This window comes from Mustela nigripes, chromosome 5 (assembly GCF_022355385.1).
Source record: "Mustela nigripes isolate SB6536 chromosome 5, MUSNIG.SB6536, whole genome shotgun sequence".
Taxonomy (NCBI): Eukaryota; Metazoa; Chordata; class Mammalia; order Carnivora; family Mustelidae; genus Mustela; species Mustela nigripes.
In genome coordinates, this window is record NC_081561.1 from 127,582,036 (window position 1) to 127,592,839 (window position 10,804).

The 10,804-nt window shown below is 60.6% G+C and overlaps 1 protein-coding gene across 6 annotated transcripts; it reads right to left on the reverse strand.

Annotated features, from left to right (window-relative positions):
• Nucleotides 1-11: 11 nt before the first annotated feature.
• On the reverse strand, nt 12-10,521 carry MICAL1 (microtubule associated monooxygenase, calponin and LIM domain containing 1). 6 transcript variants are annotated; one of them, XM_059401183.1, is made up of 25 exons: nt 10,443-10,521; nt 8,613-8,952; nt 8,307-8,514; nt 7,947-8,051; nt 7,491-7,595; nt 7,217-7,372; nt 6,874-6,974; nt 6,022-6,279; nt 5,634-5,749; nt 5,319-5,445; nt 5,134-5,215; nt 4,438-4,585; nt 3,911-4,113; nt 3,674-3,762; nt 3,511-3,552; nt 3,251-3,334; nt 2,971-3,127; nt 2,617-2,690; nt 2,052-2,328; nt 1,822-1,931; nt 1,448-1,561; nt 1,251-1,344; nt 993-1,092; nt 817-890; nt 12-290 (listed from the first exon to the last, which is right to left on the reverse strand). In XM_059401183.1, the coding sequence occupies exons 2-25, from the start codon at nt 8,868-8,870 to the stop codon at nt 142-144; spliced, it is 3,231 nt and encodes a 1,076-aa protein (XP_059257166.1). In that variant the 5' UTR covers nt 8,871-8,952; nt 10,443-10,521; the 3' UTR covers nt 12-141. The 6 variants fall into 6 exon arrangements, with proteins under 6 accessions (XP_059257166.1, XP_059257165.1, XP_059257164.1 ...); XM_059401182.1 differs by having other exon boundaries at nt 8,613-8,922; nt 10,443-10,467; XM_059401181.1 differs by lacking the exon at nt 10,443-10,521 and adding an exon at nt 9,638-9,836.
• Between the last annotated feature and the right edge of the window lie 283 nt (nt 10,522-10,804).

The following is a 10,804-nucleotide window of genomic DNA, read 5'->3' on the forward strand; positions in this document are numbered from 1 at the left end:
GGCAGCCTAAGTCCTGTCTGGCAGAAACATTTTTATTGTAAACAGTGAGTCCCCATCCCAGGCAGCCCAGATGAGCAGGGTGCCACAATCCTGGGTTGAGGTGGTCTTCCGTGTAGGGAAGAGGGCAGGCAGCCCGCCCTTTTAGCGCTGGGCCCCCGGCCTTGAGGCCAGCTCACTGAGCCTACGTTCCTCCTGGAAGCGGACAATTTCATCTCGCCTCTCCACCACATCCAGCAGCTTCTTCAGGAGCTGTTCCTCAGCCTGACGATCAGCAGGGGTCTTTAGAGCTTCTGAAGAAGAGCACAAAGCTTAGAGAACAGGGAATTGGGCGGGGAGGCAGGAAAGGCACAGCTTAATCCCCACCTATGTGACTTTCACAACTTGGGCTTTGTTTCCTCATCTATAAAATTGGGTCTGTCCACATGAGTGGTTTGCTTGCACTGGTAGCAGCAGCACCGTTTTTAGTCCAGGTCGAGTGATTGATTGATACGGTATATATTGTATACATACGATATATGTTATTTGTACACCGAACATGGGGCTTGAACTCACGACCTTGAGATCAAGAGTCACATGCTCGTCCAGCTGAGTCAGCCAGGTGCCCCTGCGGCAGCACCGTTTTTACAATAAGTAATCTTAAGCTAAAAGTCCAGCTGTGCAGCCCCAGCTGAAGGCAGAGGAGGGGCTTGGCGCCCCCTTCCCTGGCTTCCTCCTGAAATGCTTCAGAGGCACTCGGACTAGAGGATCATGTGCCTTGGTCAGTATCTGAGGTCGTGAGGCTGTGTGAATGCCAGCCTCTCCCCCGGTCCCATCTACCTTCCAGGTTCATGTAGCCTCGGAGCTCCTGGTCCACCTCACACTGCTGCTCCTCTAGGCTCAGCAGTTTCACCCTGTGGAGGGCAGGAATCGAAGAGGCATAGCTGTCCAGGGTGCCCAAGGACCCGGCTGGGGCCTGGCTCCCGTGCCAGCTGTCCCCACCTCCTGCGCCTTACGTGAGCATGAGCTCGGCCTCCTCCGCCAGCAGGCTGTTCTTCTTCTGAACGAGCTGTAGCAGCTGTTCCAGCCATTGTGCCTTTTGCTGTTCTGGGGATGCTGTCGGGAACGAAGAATGGGGGCGGGGGGGGGGGGGGGGAAGGGCTCGGAAGACCGGGGGGGGAGGGCCGCGGGGGAAACGGCCGGGGGGCTGGGGGGGGGGCGGGGGGCGGAGGGATGTCCTAGCTTGTGCCCCCCGCCCCCCCATCTTTACTCACTGCTCTGGCTTCTCAAAGCCTGCTCCACCTTCGTGCCCTCGGCCTCCAGCTCTCCCACAGCAGTCTCAATCTCATGTAGTCGCCGCTGGACAGCCTGAGCGGGATAAGACAGGAGGCCCAGGAGTCTTTGGATGGCTCAAGTGCAGAGCTTCAGAGAAACTCTGACCCCCGTCGGAACGGCAAACCCCTGACCTCACCTGGGCCTTGCAGAACCGCTTCATCTCCTCCTCCCTGGCATGGCGCAGCAGAGTCCGACGCCATGTTGGGTACTTGCTCATGGTGCCTGAGTTCTTGGCGAAGGTCAGCAGAGCCTATGGCAGGGTCGGGCCAGTCAGAGGTAGGACCTGCCCGCCTCCCGGCCCCCTCGTTGGGTAGGGGCTGGGAAAGCTGGAAGAAGACAGAACTTCCTGGGCTGGAGATAGGGTAAGTTCCAGTAGAACAGACAAAGGCTTAGAGATTCTGAGAGACTGGCTCAGAGGGAGCATTCTATAGTTTTTCCTGGAGTGGGCGGTGGGGCATGTTTAGAGGACGTGCTGGCTTTGGTGGGATAGGTGGCCAGGTTCCTCCTCACCTCTTGCGTGTCTGAGTCCAAAGCCATGGTTTCCTCTGCCTCTTCCTCCTCCTCCTCCTCTTCACTGGAGGGAGGACTCTGTTCCTGCTCCTCCTTCATGGCCACAACAACTGAACAGGGGAGTAGACATGGCCTGGGCCCCATGGCCTCCCTTCCCATTCCCTAGCATTCCCCTTTCAGAAATTCCAGGACCAGCGACCCTGGGTGAGTGCATCTGGGCAAAGCAGTACCTTGAGGGCTCTGGACTGGTATTCCCCAACCTACAAAGCTGCCCTCCAGGGCCTGGCGGGCCAAGGCAGAGCAGCTGCGGGGAGGCTTGGGGGGAGGTTCCAGTTCTGGGTCAGGGGTAAGCTTAAGGGAGGACAGCCGCTGGCGTTCTGGGCTGGAGAGGCGGATCAGGCGACGGGTAGGCTGGCTGGGGTTTGGGACAGGACTGGTCCCCTCCTGGGGGATGACAGAAGTTGAGGGCCCCGATGGCATGCTATTTTCATCCGGTGTGGGGAGGTCCTAGAAAAGCCACCATGTAGTTTGGTCAGTGACCTGCCCATTGTGCGGCCAAGGCCACTCCTTTAGACAAATGTGGACCCTGGTATTCGTTCACTGATGCCCTTCAGCAAACGGTGTTAGGCAGTGTTTGAGACACTTGAGATACATCAGTAATAAAAATCTCTGCCTTCATGCAGCTTTCCTTCTAAAGGAGGAGAACATTCAGTTACCCCCAGTGAAGTCTGCTAGGCTTGGAGAGACCCCTTTACTCTTTCCCACACCCCCAACACACGGTTTCATAGTTTTTACCTGACTCTTGGGGCCTGGGTCAGGGCCATCCTTGTGGCCTGGCTGGGGCAGGTGCTGGAAGCAGTAGAAATATCCTGGAAAGGGTAGAGGAGGGAAGCAGATATAAGATGTCAGCAGCCTGATACCCAGATACTCTGTTGATCAGCGAGGGCAGGGCTGATGGGACTTGATTTGCAGGTGAATTTCTGCTGGCCTGGTTCCTTAGAACCCCACATTGGGGGATATGGAGGGAACAGAGAAGACTTTGAACTCAGGGGAGAAAATTGCCATTTTGGGCCTGTTGCCACCACCCAGGACCCCAGTTTCTCTCCAGTTTCAAGTTCCATGCCCCCAGACAGGGCCAGGCCTGCTTACCATCTCCTGGGTGCTGCCCGTAGTCACCCGGCCGCAGTGTGGCCTCACAGGTGCGGCAGCGGAAGCAGTTCCGATGAAAGAAGCGGCCGTCAGCACAGAGGCGCTCCAGGATATAGAGCTGTTCCCCACAGAGGGCACATAGGTCCCCGGCACTGGCCTGCATCGACCCCCAGACCACAGGGTCACCTGGGGTCAAGGCCAGCTGCAGAGTTCTTCCTTATCCTTGAAACACCCCTTTTTGCCTTTCCCAGGCCTCTGCAGACAGGGCCCCCTTTCTCACCTCCTGGGGTTGGGATGGGGGTGTCGGGGGTACACCAGACTCTGGGGCAGGTGGCTCCTCAGTACTTGGGCTCTTAGCTTCTACCTAAGGATGTAAGTGTTCAGGGAGGGAGGTGGAGGGGCAGGAGAGTGGCTGTTTGCAGAGACTAGAAAGATGTGAAAGAGAAGTGAGCCAGAAAGGGAACCTGGGTAGGAGGGTTAGAGAATGCAGGAGAGATCACCCAGGAGAGAGCAGGGGACTGCAGCCCTACATGCATTTACCTCCAGGCGCGGCTTCTTGCCACCAGTATCCTCCCCATTTTCCTGCAACAAGATCTATACTCAGCATGGCGCTCTGAGCTGCAGCCCTGCCGCCACCATGAATGTCCTCCCCATCATCCCAGGCACCCCCACTGCTCAGCTCCGACCATGCCCAGACGCGCACCTGGGCCCGGGTCCGTTGCAGGGTCCTCTGCAGTTTGCCCAGGAACAGCACAGCACTGGAGCTCCCCGGAAAGCCTTGGCTGGCAGGGCCTGCAGAGAACGGGGGTGTCCAGGTGGACGGGGTGTCAGTGCTGTGCCTCCAGACAGCTACGGTCCAGCCCAGGACCCCGCTCCCAGCTGTCCCTCAGAGGGCACCTCACCCTCCCATCCCCCCGCCTCCCCCCTCCCCTGCTCCTACCATCTAGGCCACCTGGGTTGTGGGGCACGTTCTTGAAGGTGCTGTGGAAGTGGCTGAGGTATGCGATGAGGCCCAGTGGGTCACTCCCTGCCACCACTGCCTTTGCAGACACCACAGGCGTGATGCCCAGCTCGTGCTCCGCCATCTTTAGCGCCCAAGCAGTCGCTTCCAGGGCCCCCAGCCCTTGCAGCTCTGAGGGTTCCCTGTGCGACGTTGGGGAGAACAGTCCATGGGAGACCAGCACCGGGCCCAGCAAAGGGGGAGAGGATGAGGAGTGAGCAGCAGGCAGGGGCTGGTGGGGCACAAAAGGAGGCTAGGGCACAAGGGGTTTGTTCTCTGCTCTAGACTCCCACAAAACTCGGGGGCGTGCAGTGACTTGGACAGGTCGACCGCCAGCAAGTGGTGCACTGGCCCTCAACGGGGGGCGGGGGGCTACTCCTACACAGTGCTCTGCCCCCCAGTCCATGCTGCTGCAGAGGCACGAGAGGTATGGTCTGCAGGGAGCGCCGAGCCTGAATTGGACTCACAGCAGGCCAGGCCGCAGCCGGTGCACCAGGGCGCACAGAGCCCGCCCGTCAGCCCAGGAGGAGGACAGGTCAGTGACGTGGACACCTGGGTACCCAGCCGTCTGCTCCTGGCACCAGCGTAGCAATTCCTCCTGGGTGCCTGCCGACCCTGAGAGAGGACGCTGTGCTGTGCCCCAGGGCCCTGGCTCAAAGGGAGCCTGGTCTCTGGGCACAGAGGTCAGTCTGGGAGGGGCAGGCAGGGCCCATCCTTTCTGGGGGTGCCAACTAAGCCACTACTGAGCGACACTGCCTTCATCCCAGCTGTCTCTTTCTGGAATAAAGTGGAGGAGCCAATCAAGTGGAATCCCCGCTAACCACAGAGAGAGCAGGAGGCCGTGAACTGAGGGACACAGGAGGCCCGGAGCCTCAAAGGGAGGGCAGGTCTGCAAGGCTGGGAGGGCTCAGCGGGCTGCTGGCTGCCGCCAGAGGGGCCATAGGGCTTGGTATCATACTGACTTATGGGCGCGCAGACGGGCCCCTGCTCTGTGCGCTGCTGCCCCCGTGCCCTTGGGGAGGCCTCGGACTTCCCACTGTCCTCCCTTGGCCTGAGGCTGCCACCGGGCTGATGGCTGGGGCTGGCACCACACTGGGTGGCAAATATTTTAGAAAACCCGCCCGCCCCACTGCCCCACCCTTAGCCAAAGAAGGCTTGCTCACCTGCGGCCAGCTTTCCTGTATCTGTCTTGTCACTGTTCCTCCTCACGGGCTCCTTGGCCACCACGTCATACAGGTCTCGTACCTAAGGCAGCCCCCTTCAGGTCTCCAGACAGGCTGACCACCCGCCTCAGCCCATGGGTAGGGGCCTGCCATGGAGGAGTCTGGTGGGTGCCAGGGGGTCTGACCTGATTGGGAGTCACAGCCCGGAGGTTCAGGGTGGGGTAGCGGGTGGCTGGGTCCAGTGCATACTGGGCCACATTGCGGTGCATGTTTTCCGGGGAGGTCTGTGAGAGGAGCTGGTACAGGCTCTCCCTGAGGGAGGAAGTGCGAGGGAGGGCAGGGGCACGGGTGGGAGGGCACCCATCAGCACCCACCCCTTGAGAACCGCCAGGCCTTTCTCCTCTCACCCTGCCCCGTCTGCTCCCGCAGCATCCCACCCTCTTCCTGATCCTTGTCCTACTTCTAGCCCTGCCCTCCCCACCCCCCAACTCGGGCCTCACCGCTCTGCCAACACTTCCAGGGGCCCAGCACCCTCTGCCCACCGCTTCACCATCCAGGCGGCATCAAAGGCTGCCAAGAAGCCCCGAGCCACCCCTGTGCCCAGGGGCCAGAAGGGCTGTAGGATCAAAAAGATAAACAGTTCAGTGAGAGTCCAACAGGAGCACCCAAGCCCTACTGCCTCCCAAAATCACAGCTGATGGGGTCTGACACCACACCAAGCAGCCCTCAGCTCCCCACAACCAGCAAACCTTTTCACCCCCTCCTTTACCAGGAGGCAACCTTCCTCCCCGCAACCATGGAACCCCTGCACCTCTTTACAAAGAGTTCCCGTTTCTGGAAGCCCCAGGAAGCTCATCCTCTCCCCCCAAGAGAGCCTAGCCCCCTTACCTCCACCAGGCAGTCCCCCACCAGCCCCAGCAGCAGGCGGGCACCATGCTTCTCCTGCACCCGAGCAGCACTCTCTGCCCGCATCATGCTTGTGAAGTCAAAGGCAGAAATGTCAGGCCGCCCGTGGGCATCCCGGGCAAACTCCAGCTTCCCAAGCTTCCCATGGGTGGCGAAGTCAGCCGCAGCCCGGACAAAGCTCTGCAGAGCCTCGGGCACCACGTTGGCACTGCCCAACAGCCGGTCGATCTCCGGCCAGTCCTACAGGCCGACAGAGCAGAACCCACAGGGTCAGCCTTGCTGGACTAGAATTTGAACACCTGCCTCCCATCCTCCAGCCCCTTCATCAGCATGGCCCCTGGCCCCACCCTGCCCCCAAGGCCTAGGACCATGCTGTTAACGGTGCACTTTCTCTGGACAAGTCCTGAACTACTCAGCCTCAGTTTCCCCATCATTTAGAGATGACATACCTAACTTCTCAAGGTATTCATGAGAATTTAGGTGAGAATATGCACATAATGTTCTCAACACTGTACCTAGCACATAGCAGGTCTTCACCTAGTTCATTCAGCAAATATTTACTGGAAGTTGACTACACTCAGGTACCATTCCTGGTCCTGGGAATCGTCAGCAAGCAAAAAGGACGAAGCCCTTGCAGAGCTTACATATGTAGCTCTGTGGCTGGTACCATTTAGCCTAGAATATGATTCAGGTTGCCAGGTAGACCCCAGGGGAGAAGAGCTTGTTGAGGTGGAGAAAATGTCAGAGCAAAGACAGAAGAGGATAGACTCCTTTCGCATCAGGGTGAGACACTGTGTCCAGAGCTGGCCTCTACCCCCCGAGGCCCGGGCCCACCTGACGCAGCACCCCCAGACGCAGCAGGCACTGCTTCTTGGCTGTCATCACAAAGTAGTGGGTGTCATCCTTGTAGTACACGATGTTCTCCAGATCAATGCCTGGGGAGGGCAACACCAGGGGAGGTGGGTCTCCTCCGCATTCCCTGTCACACCTCCAAACACCCAGCCATGCCTGACCTCTGTGATCGGGGATCACAGCTTAGACTGCGGTGGGTGCCCCCCACACAGGGGCCCAGGAGCTCTGGTGGCAGGATGGGCCCTCTGTCTCAGGCCCAGGGCAGGAGGGGGAGGAACCAGCCTACAGCCAGAGTGAGGGGAGATCCTGGAGAGGTGGTCCTGACCTGTCGCTTTGAGCAGACTCTGGAAGAAGCTCTGGTTGTAGATCCTGGCCACCCCGCTGATCTCAGGCACCTGCGTCTCTTCCACTGTGCGTCCATTCACGAAGTTGACTGTGATGCCAATGGCTAGTTTGCCACGCATTTCTCGCACCGTGAAGCCTAGAAGTGGGGGCAAGTGAGGGTAGTAGGTATCAGCAAGAGAATGAGGGGCATGCTATAGCCTAAAAAGGCACAGGAGGAGGCGAAGATGGCTTCTTTGAAAGAAGGGATCACTCACCTTCAGGGACGAATTTTCCTCCAGCAGCGGAGATGAGAACATCAAATTCATAGCTGGCCAGTTGGGCTGGGGGGTTGGGCTGGAGCTGGGCACGCCAGCCAATCCCTGGGGCAGAAAGTGTGAGAGGCACAAAGGTGTGGAAGTCTGAAGGGACCTCTCCATTCCCAGGACAAGCCAGGGAAACAAATAAACACGTAAAGCCCTTTGCGGTTGACAGTTTAGCAAGCAATGACACACGGTCTAACTTACGCCTTCACAGCAGCTGTGGAAAGTAGGTAAGGAAGGACATATTTTACAGATGCTCACAATGAGGCTCAGTGTGGTTTGCACAAGCCACACGACTGCAAAGGGCTCGGTTGACTCCGAATCCCACAGAGTCCCCTTTTCTTCCCTTTTTTCTTCCACGAGCCAAATATCCTTAGCAGATGGGGTTCTCGGAAGCAGAAAAGTACATACCCTTTTTGGGAGGGGGCTGGAGGCCAGTGAAAGTGACGCCCCAGTGAATTTCCACCCCGAGCAGTAATACCACTTTCAACAAAAGCAACTGAAGCTGCCGGATGCCTGGAAGGGAGAGGACATTACAAAAAGGGACCCCAGGGCTGCATAGGGCCCCCAAGCACCTGTGTGCTCCCAGTCAGAAGTGGGAATCACTCAGTTCCACTGCCCATTTTACAGATAAGGAACCTGAGTCCTGCAGGTCCCCTGGCTAGAGTGGATCTCGTCCACTCTGCCCCCTTGGAGGTCCCAGCAGCCCCCGACAGGCCTGTCTGGTGGCCCAGGCTCACCCGTCCTCATAGGCTACCATGTGGTACTCACTGATGTGGTCCAGGGTGCCTGTGCAGAAGCGCCCGTAGAACTTCTTGGCGCCGAGGGCCCTAAGATCGTGAATGGTGAAGGGCCAGAGGTGCAGCACATTGTGGCGGGAGAACTTGGTGCGCTTCTCCACCAGCACCACACGGGCCCCCAGCAGGGCCAGCTCCACAGCAGCCCGCAGCCCACAAGGTCCGGCACCCACCACCAGACACTGCGAACACACACGCGGCAGTATGGGCATGGCGTCCCGTCTCCCTGTCTGACTCCCACCCAGCCGCCCAAGCCCTGTCCCAGGCAGCATGTGTCCACCTTGGTGTTGGGGCAGGCCCGGCCCTGCTGGTAGACAGGCTGGCCTGCTCGCTTGTCCAGCTTGGCCCACAGCGACTTGGCACTCCAGTAGTTGAGCTGGGCCTTGATCTTGTGGTACTGGGGCAGCCCCCCACCGGGCTCTACTCCCAGGGCCTCACATAGGCCCCGGAAGCTGCTCAGCACATCCTGGCACAGCTGGGCCTGCAGGAAGCTCTCAAAGTGGGCGTGCGCTGGGTTGGTGGAGGCCGGTTCAGCCATGGAGGCGGCGAGGCTCCCAGGCAGGGAGCAGCTGAGGAGAGGCAGGCAGCTGCTGGAGAGGAGCGAAGAGATGGGGAAGAGGCTGGAGAAGGGAAGAAAGGAAAAGGATGGGGAGGAGAAGAGAGCAGGCTGGTGTCCCCAGGGGGCTCTGGGTCCACCCCCGAATGGCCCTGCTCCTCTCTCCCAGCCCACTCCCGATCTGCTCCAGAAAGAGCTGCTAGTCCTTCCACTCCCAAGTGAAATCTGCCAAATTTGGAAGCGAACAATCGGCAGTCTTGGGCACAGCGGGCAGGAGGGAAGACAGGGAGTCTCCAGCTCAGCTTCCCTGTCCAGGGAGCTGGGAGCTCCCCTCCATCTCCGGGGCACTAGAAGCAGGAATTCTTACCCTGCCTTGATGGGGCCCCGGAAGCTGGGCATGGGAGAGGATCTCAGAAGTGCATAGGACAGGCGGCCCAGGAGGAGAGCTGTCCTTGAGGGGCAGACCCGGACAGACCCAATACCTGCCATCCCAGCTGCTGGGCACACATCCTGTCCCCTCTCCCCCCACGCCCCTCGAGGACCTCGGCACCACGCTGGGCGTGGGGTGCGACTCATGCCGGGAGCAAAGCTGTCCTCCAGAGCACCCGTGATTGCCTCCTGAGGTAGAGGAGGAGCCAGTCTCCAACTCCCTAGGTTCCACTTCCCACCACCCAAACCACCTCAACAGACTGTCGGAGGATGTTGCGACTGACTGGCGTGACCCAGGGCTGGGTCTATTTCTGACTCACTGTGGTTAAAACACTTCCCCTGTGACTGGCGGCAGCTCCGGTGGGCCTGGGAGCGGTCGGGGGGGGGACGACAGCCGGGGTTAGCTGCTCCCAGCTTCCTCCCACTCGCAGCGACGCTCCGCCCCAGCCCCCGGGCGACCGGCCGCGCTCTCCCAGGAATGTCCCGAGACAAGGCCTCCCTTTGTCCCCCCTCTCCCTCGCTCGAGCCCCCACGCAACTTGAAGGGTGTCGGTGGGGGGGCCTCTCACGGTGGGACTGGGAAAAATAAGAGGGTATCCACGGGGTAAGTCGGTGGCATCGCTGGGGCAGGTCCTTGGAGCTGACCCCCACGCGCACTCGGCCACCCCACCGGTCCCGGCTGGAGCCAGGCGGGCCTGGCCGGGGAAGGAGGAGACGAAAGTTACCCGCTGCGGGTCACTTGGATGCGGGCAGCCGGAACATCAGGAAGGACAAAGGTCTCTCTAGTGGGTTCGGGGGAATGGAAGGAGGAAAGCCTCCGCGAAGGGGTAAAGAGGGGCGACTCAGGCTGGAAAGGCCAGGACAAAGGATGTGCGAGTGGGGCGCAATGTGGAAGGATGGAGAGGAAGCTGGACCACGGGCACCGGAGTTGGGGTGGGGGGTTGGACGTCCACGCTCGGGACAGGAAAGTCTGGAGAGGAGCTGAGCAACCGAGGGGAGACGGGCCCGACCGGCCAGGCGGAGTTCCCGAGCCCCGCGGAGCGCGTTTCCCCGGAAGCGAGCCCCCGCCCCCAGCCCCGGGCCCCGCGGGCAGGGGCGCGCAGCCCGCGCCGCTAAGAGGACTTACCCGGCCTCGGGCGAGCGGGGAGGGGCCGCTTCCTTCCCCGCGGGCGTCTCAGGCTGGGCGGGTGGGGGAGGGCGGGGGCGGACGGAGGGGCGGCGGCGGAGACGCGGAGGGAAAGCGGCGGACGCGGGGCGGTGCGCCCGCTGCGCCCGGGCGGGGAGTTAAGGCCCGGCGCTGGGCCCGCGAGGGTTTATTCGCGCCTCATTAGCATCTCATTACGCCGCGATCCCGGGCTCGGGGCAGCCCCAGGGCCGCCCACGTCTGCTGGGTGGTGCCCGAGGGCGTGGCGCTGCCGACGCCTGGTTCCGCTTGGGGGTCGGCAACCCGGGCGTGGCTGGCGGAGACCCAGGAGCCCGGGTTCCCGG